At 43.7% G+C, this 19615-nt stretch overlaps 1 protein-coding gene across 26 annotated transcripts in view; it reads left to right on the plus strand.

The window, feature by feature from the left end:
- ICA1 (islet cell autoantigen 1) overlaps positions 1-19615 on the plus strand; it is a 103332-nt gene that overhangs the window by 66433 nt on the left and 17284 nt on the right. For all 26 annotated transcript variants that reach the window (XR_014792386.1, XR_014792385.1, XR_014792387.1 and 23 more), the window contains 2 exons: positions 11994-12091; positions 18644-18693. Coding sequence is in view for 22 of the 26 variants with exons in the window: in XM_084858727.1 (XP_084714853.1) it covers positions 11994-12091; positions 18644-18693 (148 nt within the window). In the remaining 4 variants the exon portion in view is untranslated. The remainder of the gene's footprint in view (positions 1-11993; positions 12092-18643; positions 18694-19615) is intronic.

Here is a 19615-nt window from a genome sequence, read left to right on the forward strand (position 1 = left end):
ATTGTAGATAGGCAAATCATCAAATAAGGCAGGCAGTCTTATTTGGCCTTCTAGTGTTTTAAGGAAGAGGAAAGGGAGGCTAAGCTGGGAAGATGCTAATCTCTTTTTCCCTGTGTCTCTTGCACCACGCCGAGTTTTTCATTACCATTTACCAAGTTCCTTCTGCTGGAACATGCTAGTTCTTAGTAATCCAGGAACTGAGGTCAGGCAACAAAGGTAGGAGCCAAATCTAGGAGAGGTGGGACGGGTGTGCACACATTCGCACACACGCACCACCACCAGCAACAACTACAAACACATAGTAGGTATTCTATACTGGCAACAGCTTTACAGTAAAATTCTCCCCATTCCAATGCTGCCTCCCCACCCTGCTTTTTAATTCAGTGTTTCTTCCCCTCCCCCTGCCTCTGCAAGTCCAGGATCTGTCATGTACCCATCTCCTCCCCCCCCCCCGCCCCGATTCTGGCTACTTGAACTTTGACCGGCTTCATGATTTTTTAAAAAAAAATCTTAAAAATCTTAAACCAACACCTTTACAATCTGCCATCACACATAGACACACACACAAATAGAGAAGAAGAAAATCCACACTATCCTGAGGAAAGGAGGACAGAGGGAAAGGAGTGGTTTAGTGCAGAAACATGAGGAATAAATTATCCCGGCAAGCATGCACGCACACACATGTACACACACACGCGCACACACACAGAAGAACCACACTATCCTTTTAAAAACGAAAATGACAATGAGCTGAAAGAGTGGGGGATGAAATGAATAATGCCTGGGTTTCTGATTTGACCGTGGCCCCATCTACATGAAGCTTTTACTCCTGTTCTACTCCACCCCCAAACTGATAGTGTCAGATGATGCACACTGTGTTTCTTGCCCTAAATCTGTTTTTTTTTTTCCCCCCAAACTCATTTTGTGTCAGATTTTCCTGTCACAGCAGGTTCAGTGCTGTTCGGGAGACTGTGTGACCTCAGCTGGGTTTGGCGCAGGCTGGTGGAAGCGGCACTGATTGGTGGAAGGGAAAGTAACATGGAGTGGAGGCATGGGGAGGCCAGAGGAGAAAACATGTTTACCCAGAAGTAACTCATTGCCTTCAGTTCCACGTCGCTGCCTCTCACTTTAAATAGTCGAGCTTGGGAGTGGGGGCGTGGGAGCCAGCCCTGCTGTTTTAAAACTGTGCAGCTATGCAGGAGCACAGCTGAGAAACAGTAGCTCCCTGCCTCTCACTTTAAATAGTCATTCAGCTTGGGAGTGGAGCCAGGAGCCAGCTCTGCCGTTTTGAAACTGTGCAGCTACGAAGGAGCACAGCTGAGAAACGGTGGATGCCTGTTGATTCGAAACTGTGCAGCTAAGAAAGGGTGGATGCCAATGATGGATGATTTTCATGAACATATACTCAGAAGCTCTACATTGAGCCCTTGTTGGGGACAGGGGAGCCTGTTGATTAGGCAGTTAGTCTCTCTCCTTCCTCGCCAGCTCTGCACTCTCTGCTCTCAGTGCCTCTTCCACTCCCACTCGTTTTTGCACTTCTGCTTGCCTGTCCACCTCATATGTGTGTGTAGGGAGGGGTATGTGGGGTTTGTCATGAACATCTACTTGTAAGCAAGTCCTGCATTGGACATGCGAGGAAGGGGGAGCAAGCCTCTGCTCGTTTGCTGCCCTACACCTACGCAATTGCTGATGTTAATTTCTACTTGCGGCGGGACTCGCCTACCCCACCCCAAAGGAATGAGGCTTCAATTCCCGTATATACTTCAGAAGCTGAAGAATATAGCACATGTCTACCGTGGAAAGAGCTCATTTGATTCTGTGAAAATGCAGATTTTGCCCAAATTGCTTCACAAAGTCTTTCCGTTTAGATTGGCCCTGTGTAATTTCTGTGAACAGGAACTGATTCCTAAGTCAAATTAAACTTGATTTGCAAGTTGTTTCTTCACATTCAGACTCTGGCACACTGCGGGAGAAACAGCCTCTCCTCTTCTTCCTCATGCTGGACTCTGGGGACAAAGGGTGGGTGGGAAACAATGGCAACCCAGCCCAACGGCTCCTGAGTGATGAGAGAGGAGAGGGACAAACATCCTCCTCATCACCCAGCAGCAGCTTTCTCTCTGGAGCCAGGCAGCAGGAGAATCACGAATTGAGAATTGAAGGAGGTTGCGGCTCAATAGCTGACCTGCAAGGTGGGAAGACGCAGGAGGCAGCAAGAGAAATAAAACATCCGTCAGCAAAGCAGCAGCACTGCAACCTCAAGGACCACAGTGAGCGATGCTCCAAGGGCATGGTGGTTGGGATGGAAGGGTAGCAGAGGATGGGCTGGCCCCAACCCGCCACTCCTGCCAACATTCTGCTTGAAGCAGACACTTCACTCTGTTTCATGAGAGGGCTGGCTCTTCAGTGGGCCTTACTATTTCTCACAAAAAAAGACAAATGGGATTTGTAGGGGTTGCATCTGGCATCTGTTATGTTGCAAATTGCATTATAGGGTTGCTGTGTACACTTGCAAGAAAGAGGTAGATGTCTATTTCTAATTTTAACACAGTTTGATTAGACACAGTGGCAGCTACAAAGCCTATGAGATAAATTAATGCCTTTAAAATTGCATCACCAATGCCTATCTGGTTTTTTTAAACTGCTTTCACGCGCTCTGTATTTTGCAATAATTTTCACCAGAAGATAAGTCCTTGCTATTACTCAACATAATTTAATTTTTAAAGAAATTTTATTTATGAGCGGCTAGTAGTTCTTCTTTTCAATTGTGGAAAGAGAAAAATAAATTGTTCAACTTCCTAGAAGAATTGTACTAAAATTTTCTGGCTTATTCATTTTAATCTGCTGCTTGGCGTTTAAATTCCATTTAATTTCAGCCTTGGTTCTTGTTCTATATTCATTTTCCCAATGCAGGAAGCAGTGACTCTCATTGTGATCTTGCTGCTTCCTTTCTCAGATGTTTTAGAGCTCCCTTTTATTTATATGTTCAAATAGTTATGTAAATCTTCAGTTAAAGCAGGGGTGCACAATCTGTAGCCTGGGGGCTGCATGCAGCCATCCAAGGCCTTTACTGTGCCCCGCCCAATGTTGTCTGATGCTCCCACTGCCCCTGAATCCCCGCCCCCGCCAGCAATACTCTCTGCTACCTCCCCTTGAGATCCTCATACTGTTTGCTTTTTCTCCCCTGCTGCTAGCAGCCATGAAAGAGCGATCTGTCTCAGGCACATGTATGTGTGCCAGCGTGTATGTGGGCAGCCCCGAGCCCAGCATCACATGGTTCCGAAAATGTTGTGCATCCCTGGGTTAAAGGAGTTAAAAGTATGAATTCAATTGCACCTTTTTCAGACTAACTGATTTTTAATGTAGCACAAACGTTCATAGGTTACAACCTATTTCTTCAGATGCAACAGTGGAATGGCGGCAGGAAGTAGGCCAAGGTAGTCAGTCGAATGTTTACCCTCAATAACCCTCATTGTTAAAGGGACACTCACTGTCACATTCCTTTGTCCTCTCCCTTCACAATCAACACACGCCAAGGTACCAGGCTTCAGGCTCACTACTTTATTAGTTAACGACCAGGTTCCTTACAAATGCAAATTCTAGGAAATTCTCAGGCTACAAAGGAAACAGCTACTCCACACAATTACGAATACCAATAGAGGAGCGAAAGTGGAAGATAGAGGAGTTGCCAGCACTTTGAACAAGAACTTCCCAGCCAGACGTGCTTAGGGGGGACGCCCCTCCCTTACAGTTGCTCCCGCCCACATAGGCTATCACGCATAGCCAACCTGGAGGAGAGTCTGAGCTCCACTTCGGACTTTTCCCGCTTCACTCTGTGACGGACCCAAGCATCCCTCAAGTCATGTCCCTCACTCTCCTCCTCCCCCGAGACCTGGGTTCTCGGGGGGGGGGGGCTTCAGGTCAAGCCACCTGTGTGCCAAGGTCTTGAGAAGAACGCCTTGCCATATCTGACCTCACTAGGGAGGGCACCTCCCCTGGTTCTGGCTGTTCCCATTCTGAGTCTGAGTTGCTAACTATCTCCACACGCTCAGATTCATCCCTGACACTAACCATAGCTCAATGTTAAAGCATGTGCTTTGCATACGAAAAGTCCTAGGTTCAGTCCCTGTCATGTCCAGGTAGGGCAGGAAAAGATTCCTGTCTAAAACTCTGGAGAACCATTGCCAGTCCATGTAGGTTCACAATGGAGTGCTCCTGCTACAACCTAAATGCCAGATAAGGGAGTTGTGGGGTCATTTTAGTTTATTGGTAGTTGTGCCTTCTTTCTACAGATCTCTGCCCCTCGCCATGAAAAAAAATAATTGAATAAAGGCCCTCTTCTGTAAAGATTGCCAAAGACAAGGCACATTTTGCAGTAGATAAATATTCTCAAGATTTGGCCCTCACCCTGCTGCCATTTTGATTTAGAATGCTTTTCTGAAGTGTTTCAAGTGTCTATCATGATATTAAAAAGCACAACAAATGTACTTGATGCTATTTAAGAAAGAATAGGGCAACAAAGGAAACAATAATTATATAGTATATCACCAGAGCATATGTTGTAGCCACATTTGTTCTGCCTGAACTCTGCCTCCAGGTAATAAGTGATCAAAAACCCTGATCCAAGAAATCCTTTTGCATGGGGATATTCATGCATCACAGTGCACAGCAAACTTTGAACTGGAATCAGAGTGTTTGTAGCTGGGTTCCACAATGAGGCTGCAGTTCAAGGAAGCTGAGTACTGGCTCAAACTGCTCTTGACTCCTAAAACGGGTTTTGCTGGGCACTGCTGCAACTAAAACTGCTAAGAAAACCCTGTCTGTGAAAGCAACATCCTGAACATGGCTTGTGCTTGGCTGCTTTGAGTCTCTGGTATAGAGTAGATAAACAATACCTCTATTGAACTGATCATGTTACCTGAAGAGGATTTCTCTGTATCTCAAAAGCTTGCTACTCTAATACAGTTGATTCCTTACAATATATTATTGCATCCACTCTTGTAATTGTCCATATAGATGAATTGGTAAGATAAGGTAGCAATGGGTGGCAGTGAGTGGTCTGCAAGCACTTGATAACTCAGTATTGCTGAAGGTATAGATGGATCTGGTCAGTCCCTTGGATGGAGACCACTGTGATTCCCATCTAAGAAAAGGATAGCCATTTTAAAAATTATTATAGGTGCTTTGTTTTTTTAGGTCAGTGATTTTGATTAAGTGGCTATTGCTGACCTGGAAATATCCACAAAATTACAGCCCAGAAGAATATTTACCAGCCTCTCTGAACATGCCCTTGTTAGTCAGTTGTTGCCTAAAATAAAAGAGCTACCAACTTTCATAAAGCTGCTGGGATTTCTTAGACTCCACAAGTGACTGGGGTAGAGGTTATTTACAAAGCTGAACTATTAATTCATAAATATATTGGTTGCCAACCAGCTCCAGACACTCTTGGATGAAACCGATTATCTAGATCCATTTCAGTTGGGGTTCAGGCCAGATTTTGGCATGGAAATGTGTCTCCTGTATGTCAGGAGAGAGAGACAGGGGGAGTTTGAACTTGTTGATTCTCCTTGATCTCTTGGCAGCTTTCGATACCATCGACCATGGTATCCTTCCGGGACAATTGTCTGAGCTGGGAGTGGGAGGCACTGCATTGCAGTGGTTTCACTCCTACTAGGATAGCCGGCTCCAGAAGGTGGTACTTGGGGAATATTGCTTGGCCCTGTGGATTCTCCAGTATGGGGTTCCATAGGGGTCAGTTCTGTCCCCCATGCTATTTAACATCTACATGAAACCACTGAGCGTGGCCATCCAGAGTTTGGGGGCACATTGTCATCAGTATGCTGATGACACGAAACTCTCTTTCTCCTTTTCGTCTTCTTCAGGTGAGGCTGTGGATGTGCTAAATTGGTCCCTGGCTGCGACAGTGGACTGGATGAGGGCTAATAAACTGAAACTCAATCCAGACAAGACTGAGATGCTGTTGGTGGGTGGTTCTTCTGACCAGATGGAGGATGCTCAACCTGTTCTGGATGGGGTTGCACTTCCCCTAAAGGAGCAAGTTCGTAGCTTGGGGGTTCTCCTTGAGCCATCTTTGTCACTTGAGGCTCAGGTGGTCTCAGTGGCACTGAGTGCCTTCTACCAGCTTCGGTTGTTGGCCCAGCTATGCCCCTATCTGGACAGGGATAACCTGGCTTCAGTTGTCTATGCTCTAGTAATCTCCAAGTAAGATTACTGCAATGCACTCTACATGGGGCTGCCTTTGAAGATGGTTCAGAAGCTGCGGCTTGTGCAAAATACGGCAGCCAGATTGATAACGGGGACCAGAAGGTCCGAACATATAAGACCAATTCTGGCCTGCTTGCACTGGCTGCCTGTATGTTTCCAAGCCCGATTCAAGGATCTGGTTTTAACCTATAAATCCTTACATGGCTTGGGACCACAATACCTGATGGAGAGCCTCTCCCGACATGAACCTACCTGTATACTATGCTCATCATCTAAGGCCCTCCTCCGGCTGCCTACACTGAGGGAAGCTCGGAAGACGGCAACAAGGGAGAGGGCCTTCTTGGTGGTGGCCCCCAAATTATGGAATGATCTCCCTGATGAGGCCCGCCTGGAACCAACATTGTTATTTTTTCGGCGCCAGGTTAAGACCTTTCTCTTCTCCCAGGCATTTGGCAGCATATAATAAGTTTTAATTGATCCAGGAATGTCTTAGGGTTATGGTTGTTTGTTTTTGAGATTGTTTGTTTGAAGTTGTTTTAGATATATGTTTCTTTTGTGTTTATTGTCTGTCCATGTGTTTTTTATGTAAATAGTTTTTAATCTCTGTATATTGTCTTTTAAATGTTTTTAATCTTTGTAAACCACCCAGAGAGCTTTGGCTATTGGGCAGTATAGAAATGTAGATGATGATGATGATGTAAAAAATAATCCTCTATTATAAATCACCCCTTTTTTGAAGCCTAAACCTAAGCTCAATTAGGAAATAACATTCCTTAATAAGAACGTTGGCATTCCCACTTCTGATCATTCACGTGTTTCGGGGATAAATGCATCTCCTGGGTTTTTGATCCAAGTAAATATTTATAGAAAAGCATATTGTGATGGGGGGAAAATGGAACTGCATATTTGTTGAATAAGAGTGCCTAAAAATACCAAAAGGTAACATAAGTCCAAACAGATGTTTTCAGCTAAAGAAAGATCAAAATTACATTGGCAAGACTTTGCAATGCCTCCACTAGTGAATCAGTCTGCTTCGCTGTGGAGCAGCACAGGAGCTAAGCTAGATAAGAGGGAATATTTTCCACTTGGCACAGTGTCTGGAATTAAAAAAAAAAAAAGTGGCAGATAATGTGGGAATGCATGAAGAGAACCTGATTGTGTCCCCACTTTGTTTATTGTATACCCTAGTATTTCATAAGATCGGTAGATAATTTAAAAAGAAAAATACTTGTTAATACTAATTGTAACTTGTCCTCGCAGAAAACATTATACTTCCTGCACGGCAGGATGACAACAGTAAAACAAACATTTTAGAAGTGCTGTTGACAGAAACCTACCACTAAAGAGTGGTACCCATTTTCCCCACCTGAGAATGCAGATCAAGGAACAACAAATAGACTTAAATACAAAACTCTGCTCTGTAAGAACGAAACAAACTTTTATTTTAAGCAGGCTACAAGTGAAACACTATAGGCAGTATCTCTTTGCACCACCTCTGCCGGTTCCTTTGCACTCGTGGGACTCACCACAAGTGCAACAGGAACTAGTGCTTCCAAAAGTAACCCTGGAAACGAGCAGAAATGCTCGTTTCCAGAATGGCGCTAGTCAGCAGAGGTCCCTGCACTGTTCCGAAAACTAGCATTTCTGCTCATTTCCAATTGCTTCGGGAACTGCTAGGTTCTTATTGCACTCGCAATCTTGAATACTGCCTTAAACCTGAATAAGTATTGAAAGTGACTTTTTGGCAGCCTGATTAGATCTTTCAAGAATGAATGAATGTGTAGAAATGAAACATGCATGGTAATAATGAGGTTAACAGTCTGATCCTTTGAGCAGCAATTCATTCTACTTGGTTTTATAAACACAAAGTATTACACAGAAGCACAACATGTACCCTTTCCAAAATGATAGCTGTTTTAGTCTGTTGCAACAGAGAGTCTTGCGGCTCCTTAAAAACTAACAAATGGTGGCACAAGCGTTCATGGGCCAGAGCCTAATTTGTCAGATGCATGAAGGGTTCACCAACACAACTGATGCAGTGACTGTCCCCCAAGTGTTTTGGTGTAATGACAGCCATTGAAACTCTTATACAGCCATACCACACATTAATTTTATTGTATTATTTACTATATTTATATAAAGCCGCCCAATATTATTGTTCTCTGGTAAAACGTTACCATATAGATTAAAAACACCGTTGTCATAAAATAACATTTTGGAGCATAACAATTTCCAGAGAGAACTAAAGCAGAAAACTAGCAAATATATAGCACATACAGTAGTTCAGAACACTAAAAACATATCTTTTAAAAATGTCTGGGAGAATAAAAATGACTTTCCTGGTGCCAAAATGACCATAAAGTGAGCTTTTCTGGGGAGAGCATTCCACAACTGGGGTGCCACCACTGAGAAGGCCTCTGTTTGATGGCCACCCATCTGACTTCACTTGGTGGGGACACCCAGAACCTAGCCTCTGAAGAGGAGTTCAATGTGCAGGTATGGTATGGCATGGGAGATTGCAGTCTTTTGGGCATCCTTGTCCCAAGCCATTTGGGTTTGGGCACAGAAACAGTTTTGGTCACTCTGCATGATGATCTATGTTGGGAGAGAGATAGGGAGAGTGTGACCTTGTTGATTCTACTTGATCTCTCAGTGGCTTTTGATACCATCGATCATAGTATCTTTCTGGGACGATTGTCTGAGTTGGGAGTGGGAGGCACTGCATTGCGATGGTTTCGCTCCTACTTGGATGGTGGCTCCCGAAGGTGGTACTTGGGAGATATTGCTCAGCCTCATGGATTCTCCAGTATGGGGTTCTGCAGAGGTTGATTTTATCCCCCATGCTATTCAACATCTACATGAAATGGTTGAGTGTGGTCATCTGGAGTTTAGGTGTGCACTGTCATTGGTATGCTGATGACGCACAGCTCTCTTTCTCTTTTTCATCTTCTTCAGGTGAGGCTATGGGTGTGCTAAATTGATGCCTGGCTGCAACAATGACTGGATGAGGGCTAATAAACTGAAACTCAATCCAGACAAGACTGAGATGCTGTTAATAGGAGGTTCTGCTGACTGGATGGAGGGTGTTCCATCTGTTCTGGATGGTACTGCACTCCCCCTGAAGGAGCAGGTTCATAGCTTGGGGATACTCCTGGAGCCATTTTTGTCACTTCAGGCTGAAGTAGCCTCAGTGGCACAGGGTGCCCTCTACCACCTTCGGTTGGTGGCCCAGCTATGCCCCTATCTGGACAGGGATAACCTGGCTTCAGTTGTCTAGGCTCTGGTAACCTCAAAGTTAGATTACTGCAATGTGCCCTATGTGGGGCTGCCCTTGAAGATGGTTCAGAAACTGCAGCTTGTGAAAAATGCAGCAGCCAGATTGATAACAGGGACCAGAAAGTCCAAACATACAAGACTGATTCTGGCCCACTTGCACTGGCTGCCTGTATGTTTCCGAGCTAAATTCAAGGTGTTGGTTTTGATTATAAATATATAATATAAAGCCTTACACAGCTTGGGACCACAATACCTGATGGAGCGCTTCTCCTGGAGTGAACCGATCCATGCACTACACTCAGCATCCAAGGTCCTCCTCCAGGTGCCTCCTCCAAGGGAGGCTTGGAGGGTGGCAACAAGAGAGAGGGCCTTCTTGGTGATGGCCCCCTAATAATGGAATGATCTCCCTGACAAGGCCTGTACAGCACCAACATTGTCATCTTTTCAGTGCCAGGTTAAAACCGCCCTCTTCTCTCAGGCACTTGGCAGAATACAATGAGTTTTAAATTAGGTCTTGGATCACCTTTGGCTAATAGTTTAACAAATGGTTTTTTAGATATATGTTGTCTGTGCTATCTCTTTATATGGTTTGTTTGTTTATTTATTTATTTATTTATTTATTCATTCATTCATTCATTCATTCATTTCATTTCTATACCACCCAATAGCCGAAGCTCTCTGGGCAGTTCACAAAAATTAAAACCAGAGAGCACACAATAAAACAATATAAAATATATAAAACATTAAAACCACAGTATAACAATACAACCAGGATAAAACCAGAATAAAACCTAGCAGCAATGAAATGATTTAAAATACAGATATAAAACAGCAAAGCTAAATGTCTAGAAAGCTAAACTGCTAAAATGCCTGGGAAAATAATAAGGTCTTCACCTGGCACGGAAAGAATACAGCGTAGGTGCCAGGCGAACCTCACTAGGGAGCTCATTCCACAGCCAGGGTGCCACAGCAGAAAAAGCCCTCCTCCTACTAGCCACCCGCCTCACTTCCTTTGGCAGGGGCTCACGGAGAAGGACCGCTGAAGATGATCTTAAGGCTGGGGCAGGCACATATGGGAGGAGGTGATCTTTCAGATAACCTGGCCCCCAACCGTTAAAGGCTTTGAATGTTAATACCAGCACTTTGAATCGGGCCCAGAAATGGACTGGCAGCCAGTGCAGCTGGAAAAGTACTGGTGTAATATGAGCTCGTTGGCCAGTCCCTGTTAACAATCTTGCTGCCCTATTTTGGACCAGCTGAAGTTTCCGGACCATTTTCAAAGGCAGCCCCATGTATAACTCATTGCAGTAATCCAGAGGAGAAGTTATCAGAGCATGGATAACTGTAGCTAGGCTATCTCGGTCCAGATAAGGGCGTAGTTTGTATACCAGCCTAAGCTGATAAAAAGTGCTCTGTGCCACTGAGTTCACCTGTGCCTCAAGTGACCGTTCTGGATCCAAGAGCATCCCCAAACAATGAACCTGATCCTTTAGCGGGAGTGCAACCCCCTCCAGAACAGGTTGAATATAACCTAGCCGGGCAGACGAACCACCCACTAAAGTACCTCTGTCTTGTCTGGATTGAGTTTCAGTTTATTGGCCCTCATCCAGTCCATTACCGTGCCCAGGCACTGATTCAGAACAGCCACTGCCTCACCTGGGTTTGATGAGAAAAAGGTAGAGCTGGGTGTCATCCGCATATTGATGGCATCTCAGCCCACACCTGTGGATAACCTCCCCCAGTGGTTTCATGTAGATGTTAAACAGCATGGGGGATAAAATAGAGCCTTGTGGAACCCCATGGCACAATTGCCATGGCACAGAGCAATAATCCCCCCCCCCATGCAAATGCTTTTCTGTAAATGCTTTTCTTTTTGTACCTTATATAATGTGCTTTAATGGCTTTTAATTTTTGTGAACTGCCCAGAGAGCTTTGGTTATGGGGCAGTATAGAAATATAATAAATGAAATGAAGAGCTTTAGAGATTAAACCCAGCATTTGAACTGGGCCTGGAAATGGACTGAGAGCCAGTGCAGACAATAAATCACTGGTGTGATATAATCACACTTGGGAGCAAGGCAGGGAAATGCTTGTGGTGGCTTCTTAAAAGACATCCTACAATTCATTCATTAGAACCAGAAACATCAGTGCTGCTCACTGCCTCTGTTGCATAGTCATAACAGTATATTTGAAACACAGGAGGCAAAGTAAGACGTCTCTGCCCACTTGCAAATTGCTCTACACCTTGTGGGAGTCAAAGAAAATGTATAGGACTATTTGCCTGTTTCCCATTCTGTTTCCACTACAGTTATTATTCAATGAATGTTTGTTTGGTGACCTCTTTCCTTTAGGAATTCTCTTTTCTTCCTATTTCCATTCCTGTGTTGGCTTCTGTTTTATGCAACTTTGATAAGTCACAACATTAACGTTTTTCAGCATTCCTTATTATTGACTTTCTATGTTCTTTTTCATGTATGTTTTGGTGGGTGACCTAGAGCTTACAAGAACCTGTAAATAAACTGATGGAGAGTGAAGAAAAGGAGGAGGAACTGCAGCTAGAGAACACCAAATTGGAAGAAGATCAGCAGAGCCAGTAAGTCATATGTTATGCAACTGTTGGAACAAAATAATGTTGGCCAAGAATGGCTTTCAGATTCACTTTATCTTTGCAGTTGGAAGGAAATACACATTTCTAACTGTAAATGCAGTAAACAAGTAGGCTACTAATTATCTGAGCAGGAAACGTGCAGAACATGAGTCAGTGGCTTCTCACTTCTTTGCCCACATGAGCTGATACCTCTTCCGTGAGTAGTTCTTCAGCTCATATGAAGTGCTGCAAAGGCAATCTGTGGGCAAAGCCCTATACGTGGACTTTAGGATCACGAACTGTGTCAGTAACGACTTTTTTCCTAATTGCAAAGTGTGATGAGCATCCCAAACAGAAGTGATGTTCAGTATGTAGAGGAAGTGGAAGCTTCTCTGAGCGCTGTGTATGTTTTGACTGGGCCAGGAAATCTCCTTTTTTTAAAAAAAACAACCTGTGGCTGAAGCTAATGGAAGAACCTTCCTTGCCCCACTCTAATGTATTACCTTTTTGCTGCTGTAATTGGATCTCTAGTGGACTACTTCTCTCTTCCTGTCTCTTATATTTTTCTCCTTCACAGAAGAACACGTGGGACAAATACTTTGTCAGCATACAAATGCACATTATATTTTGCGTTCCAGGCTTGTGTTGCATGTGTTTCTCCATAGAAGCTCCTCTGCATAAGAAAAGCATTACATTGCACAGGAAATTACATTACATTCTCTGCTGTACTTGGGGTGGGACTGAATGCTGCCACCGCACTTGCCCATTTTGCAAATTTTCTTCCCTGGTATTTTGCGGAGCGTTGAAGCAATAGCATTGTACGTATATCATATGGGACCAATAAACATATTTCTCTCCATGCTTTGTCTCCCTGCCTTGGCATTCCACTTGCACACAGGAGCTGGAACTCATCCATTGCTCACTTTGAGCACTGATTAGCTTTTGTAATCTATACCGGGCTTGGCAAGTGACCTAGTAGCGCAGCAAGTACACTGTAAGCGTATATCCTGAGAACTGAGCCTAGTGAGATTTTATTTACTGGTGTCAAGAGAATATACAGGTAGGCTGTATCTTAATCTTTGGTAGTTTCGCTGATCAGGACATGAAGAGAAAAGGAGAAAGAGATGTGATCCCTCTTTTGTGGAAACACCCAGGAACAGAGATGAAGATATGTGCATTGCTGTAATCCTAATGCCAGCTGTTGTTTTGGATGTTCAGGGTTAAGGAAAGACCAGATGTGAATGTGTTGGAGAACAGCTTTCAATACTGCCATTGGATTTGGTTTGGTTACTTTTCCCCCTAAAAGTCTCAGAGAAATCCTGAGATTTCTGATCCTAGAAAAAAACAATTTTGAAAAAAGGAATGGTCTGATCTAAATTTTATTTTATGTGTAGAGGCTTGGGAGAGCCTATTGTTGGATAGCCTTTCATAGAATCATAGAATGGTGGGGTTGGAAGGGCCTATAAGACCATCGAGTCCAACCCCGTGCTCAATGCTAGGTGGCCATTTTCTAGGTGGCCACTTTCATATCTATACTGAATCCATCATTTGTTGTGTGCCAATGGAAGCAGGTCGGACTTGCCTATGCATAAAATGTGATTAACATAAATAGCTTAATTAGCTGTGTGAGAACATTTCTGAATGGCTGAAATGAAGAAAGGAGCATCTTCCTGTAGAGACTTCATCAGCAAAAGCATTTCTGACAACTGTGAAGAACACCAAAAAAGAGTTCATAAATGAGTTGACAAATGCCAGCTTCCTTTTCAGCCTGAATGATAAAGTGGCTCAAGACTTTATGTGGTTGAGCTCTTCCTTTCTGTAAAGCAAAAATGGAAGGGTCTAGTAAAGTAGTTTTATTCCTGGAGCTGTCCTTTTTCATTTTTTTCTTTCTTTCCTCTTCTGATCTGTTTTGCTTCAGAGCTTCTTTCTAAAAACTTCTGTAACCCCACTGTGTCTGTGTTCCTCTTGTGGATCTAAAGGAACAGTTGATCTGTCCTCAGTGCTTGGCTCGTGGTTCAGATAAGATCACAGTGTGACAGCAGGCATAGTAATAGCAGTGATCCCTGCCAAGCCAATACATCAGTTGCCATGTAACCAATCCTCTTGCTTATTCAGTGGTTCTGCCGGTTACTCCACACAAGGTCAGGAAGCAGAGTTCCTCTCTTCCAAACAGAAAATTTAATAATCTCTCACTCTCTTTAAATGTTTGGATGAAAAGCAAAAAAGAGTTCTGAATCTCTAAAGTGTCTCCTTGAGGGCACTAAAAATACTGTTTTGTGTTAGTTGGGAAAGGATGTAGATTTAAACTACGCCAAAGTAAAATCACCAGGGTCACAAAGGCAGTTGTGGAGATGGGAAGGTTTTAATTTTGACTGGGTCCTCAAACTCTTTTTGCCACCATCCTGTTTCAGAGGGATTCAGGTGAGGCTCACCACATCATAAGAGACTAACCACCCAACTCTGCTGCCATTCTGAGCAGCACGTAGTCACAAGGACCATTCCTCCCATCACTGTGGCTTTACTGCCTAAAACGCTAGCATACCATTCTTTCACCATGCCAGCATAATGTTATAGTTCGTGATGACCAGCAGATTATCCTGTAGTTCACTGGTAAATATTAGTTTCTACTGCTGAGCACCAGTGAATGGAGGAAAGGGATCTAATGCCCCACCAGAAAGTGCCAAAAGGTAGCGGAGGAGGCAAGGCAGCTGTTACTTTCAGCAGTGGAATGGCACACAGCTCATAGGTATAGATTATCCTTCCCCAACCTGGTACCCTCTAGATGTTTTGGACTTCAACTCCAGTCAGCCCCAGCTAGCATGGCCAATGGTCAGGAATTCTGGGAGTTGCAGTCCAAAACATCTGGAGGACACCAGGCTGAGGAAGACTGGTGTAGATCAGCATATCAGAGGTCCACACCGAATGCTGCTATCTAGGAACAGAGGATAAGTTCAACTAGCCCCAGATGTGATGACGCAGCTAGCTCAAAGCCGAAAGGACGGCTAGCGGCTGACGGTGCTGGTGTTGAACGACGAATCCGATGTTCTAAAGATCAACACACCATAGGAACCTGGAATGTAAGATCTATGAGCCAGGGCAAATTGGATGTGGTTATTGGGGAGATGTCAAGATTAAATATAGACATTGTGGGTGTCAGTGAACTGAAATGGACTGGAATGGGCCACTTCACATCAGATGACCACCAGATCTACTACTGTGGACAAGAGGACCACAGAAGAAATGGAGTAGCCTTCATAATTAATAATAAAGTGGCTAAAGCAGTGCTTGGATACAATCCAAAAAATGACAGAATTATCTCAATTCGAATTCAGGGTAATCCATTTAACATCACAGTGATCCAAATATACGCCCCAACCACAGATGCTGAAGAAGCAGAAGTGGATCAGTTTTATGAGGATCTGCAGCACCTACTGGATAGTATGCCAAACAAAGATGTTATTTTCATTACAGGAGACTGGAATGCTAAGGTGGGTAGTCAAATGACACCTGGAATTACAGGCAAGCATGGTCTGGGAGAACAAAATGAAGCAGGACATAGGCTGATAGAATTTTGCCAAGACAACTCACTGTGCATAACAAACACTCTCTTCCAACAACCTAAGAGACGACTTTATACATGGACTTCACCAGATGGTCAACACTGAAATCAGATTGACTACATCCTTTGTAGCCAAAGGTGGCGGACATCTGTACAGTCGGTAAAATCGAGACCTGGAGCTGACTGTAGTTCAGATCACGAACTTCTTATTGCACAATTTAGAATCAGACTGAAGAGAATAGGGAAGTCCCACAGATCAGTTAGATATGAGCTCACTAATATTCCTCATGAATGTGCAGTGGAGGTGAAGAATAGATTTAAGGGACTAGGTTTAGTAGATAGGGTCCCGGAAGAACTATGGACAGAAGTTCACAACATTGTTCAGGAGGCGGCAACAAAAAACGCCCCCAAGAAAAAGAAAACCAAGAAGGCAAGATGGCTGTCTGCTGAGACGCTAGAAGTAGCCCAAGAAAGAAGGAAAGCAAAAGGCAACAGTGATAGGGGGAGAGATGCCCAAGTAAATGCAAAATTCCAGAGGTTAGCCAGAAGAGATCAGGAATTATTTTTAAACAAGCAATGCGCGGAAGTGGAAGAAGATAACAGAATAGGAAGGACAAGAGACCTCTTCCAGAAAATCAGAAACATCGGAGGTAAATTCCAGGCAAAAATGGGTATGATCAAAAACAAAGATGGCAAGGACCTAACAGAAGCAGAAGAGAGCAAGAACAGGTGGCAAGAATATACAGAAGATCTGTATAGGAAGGATAATAATATTGGGGATAGATTTGCCAGTGTGGTCAGTGAGCTAGAGCCAGACATCCTGAAGAGTGAGGTTGAATGGGCCTTAAGAAGCATTGCTAATAACAAGGCAGCAGGAGACGACGGTATCCCAGCTGAACTGTTTAAATTCTTGCAAGATGATGCTGTCAAGGTGATGCATGCCATATGCCTGCAAATTTGGAAAACACAAGAATGGCCATCAGATGGGAAAAAAACAACTTATATCCCCATACCAAAAAAAGGAAACACTAAAGAATGTTCAAACTATCGAACAGTGGAACTTATTTCACATGCAAGTAAGGTAATGCTCAAGATCTTGCAAGGTAGACTCCAGCAATTCATGGAACGAGAATTGCCGGATGTACAAGCTGGGTTTTGAAAAGGCAGAGGAACTAGAGACCAAATTGCCAATATCCGCTGGATAATGGAGAAAGCCAGGGAGTTTCAGAAAAACATCTATTTCTGTTTTATTGACCATTCTAAATCCTTTGACTGTGGATCATAACAAATTGTGGCAAGTTCTTGGTGGTGTGGGGATACCAAATCATCTTGTCTGCCTCCTGAGGAATCTGTATAACAACCAAGTAGCAACGGTAAGAACAGACCATGGAACAACGGGCTGGTTTAAGATTGGGAAAGGAGTACGGCAGGGTTGTATACTCTCGTCCTACCTATTCAACCTGTACGCAGAACACATCATGCGACATGCTGGGCTTGATGAATCCAAGGCTGGAGTTAAAATCACTGGAAGAAACATTAACAATCTCAGATATGCAGATGATACCACTTTGATGGCTGAAAGCGAGGAGGAGCTGAGGAACCTGATGACGAAGGTGAAAGAAGAAAGTGCAAAAGCTGGGTTGCAGTTAAACCAAAAAAAACACAAGACTATGGCAACCAGCTTGATTGATAACTGGCAAATAGAGGGAGGAAACGTGACAGACTTTGTATTTCTAGGTGGAAAGATTACTGCAGCTGCTGACTGCAGCCAGGAAATCAGAAGACATTTACTTCTTGGGAGGAGAGCAATGACAAATCTTGATAAAATAGTGAAGAGCAGAGACATCACACTGACAACAAAGGTCCGCATAGTTAAAGCAGTGGTATTCCCCGTAGTAACTTATGGCTGCGAGAGCTAGACCATAAGGAAGGCTGAGCGAAGGAAGATAGATGTTTTTGAACTGTGGTGTTGGAGGAGAATTCTGAGAGTGCCTTGGACTGCAAGAAGATCAAACCGGTCCATACTCCAGGAAATCAAGCCAGACTGCTCACTTGAGGGAATGATCTTAAAGGCAAAACTGAAGTACTTTGGCCACATCATGAGAAGACAGGATACCCTGGAGAAGATGCTGATGCTAGGGAAAGTGGAAGGCAAAAGGAAGAGGGGCCGACCAAGGGCAAGATGGATGGATGATATTTTGGAGGTGATGGGCTCGACCTTGGGGAGCTGGGGTGACAGCCAACAGGAGGCTCTGGCATGGGCTGGTCCATGAAGTCACGAAGAGTCGGAAGTGACCGAACGAATAAACAACAAAACTCAGCAGCAGCATGCCTGCATGGTTCTGAAGTTTATTTCTTTCTTATTTATAAACATGTATTATCAACTTTCCATTATAAAATAATTCTGAAGTAGAGTACAATACCAATGAAACACAGCACAATAAAATCTTACAATAAACCAGTAAAACAGGTTTATTGTAACAGGGGAGAGCTTACACACAGAGAAATAGCAATTTTAAAAACGCAGCAACACAGAGTCAATCTATCTTGCAGCTCTCATGACTGCTGTCTCCACCTCATGGCTGGAGACATCAGGAGATCAGATTCCCCTCCACCATTTAGTGCCACTCAATGCAGAAATGGATATTTCACCAGAGAAAAAACATATGAATTACAGCTGTTTGTGATGCACTACCAGCGTGGTACTAGTATGTGCAGCACATGCTACAGTGTTAACTTGCTGGAGCAGAAAGTTGTATCTCATGCAGCAGGGGATAAAATCTAGTGTTATCAGATGCCACTAATTAACAGATTTTGCACATGCTGTTGTTTCTTTAGAAAGCACTAAAATACCAACATCCTTGGAATGTCAGGGTATCTTGATTTGGTCCACAAAACTGAAAAAGGGAGGGAACCATAAGCGTATGACACTATTTTCCCCAATAATATGATAGAACATAGCACAAAGTAAGTTGTTATTTTTCCCCTTCCAATTTAAGGTTGATTTCATTAGATGATGAAAGCCTCACCAAGGAATCGGCTGACTCAGGTATTCTTTTGTATTATGCCTTTCAAATGCCAAGTGTGCTTCATATTTCTCACTTAATAGATGCTGTGTGAACACTTTGTTCTTGCAAGCTACTTTAGAGCATATTACATGGTCTCAGTCAGGTTGTTTTCATCCCCGCTCTAGAAATAAAAAGCACATGAAATCAATTAAGAACGGAGATCTGAGATTAGATATTTTGTTTAACAACTATTAAAAGCACCTTGAAAAATAAATACTGTGGAGAGTAGGCACTTGCTCTGCATCCTTCTGCCTGCTACCACGGCTTCAAGGGGCCTCTGTCATCATCTCTTTTGCAGCTAGAGGAACACAGCACTGTTGCTGTGGCTACTGCCAGTCTGGTGGTGCCCTCTCTCCCCCGTGACTTTTCAGGAAAAAGAGATAGCGACCACTGCCAAAGCCGCCACAACACTCTGCTGTCTTTCTCCAAATGTACCAGACTTATCATATCATAGAATCATAGGGTTGGAAGAGGCCTACAAGACCATCGGGTCCAACCCCCTGCTCAGTGCAGGGAGCTGGATTCCCAGGTGGTCTCCCATCCAAATACTAATTGACCCTGCGTAGCTTCCGAGATCAGACGAGATCAGGCGCATCCAGCCCTTTGGGCATACTTTCCCTTCTTACCCTGTGTGCTCTTTCCGAGAGAATGTACTCACATAGGAGTAGTGGCAGAGTTGGGCATCGATGAGGTTTTAACATGTTCCGGGTGAGTGCCTAACAGCAAGACTCCCTAAAATTATCACAGCATTTTAATTCAAGTAGACTCTCTAATAAATGGAGAATGAAGTAGAGAGGAATACAATCTATTTGGAATTGATAAACCTGCCAGGCAAGTAAAAGATCAGGATTTTTTAAAACAACGTTGTAGTAAACCTGCTCCCTAACTTGAACAGAGGTAGCT

This window comes from Heloderma suspectum, chromosome 5 (assembly GCF_057233095.1).
Source record: "Heloderma suspectum isolate Gila_16-S chromosome 5, 16-S_ref, whole genome shotgun sequence".
Classification (NCBI taxonomy): domain Eukaryota; kingdom Metazoa; phylum Chordata; class Lepidosauria; order Squamata; family Helodermatidae; genus Heloderma; species Heloderma suspectum.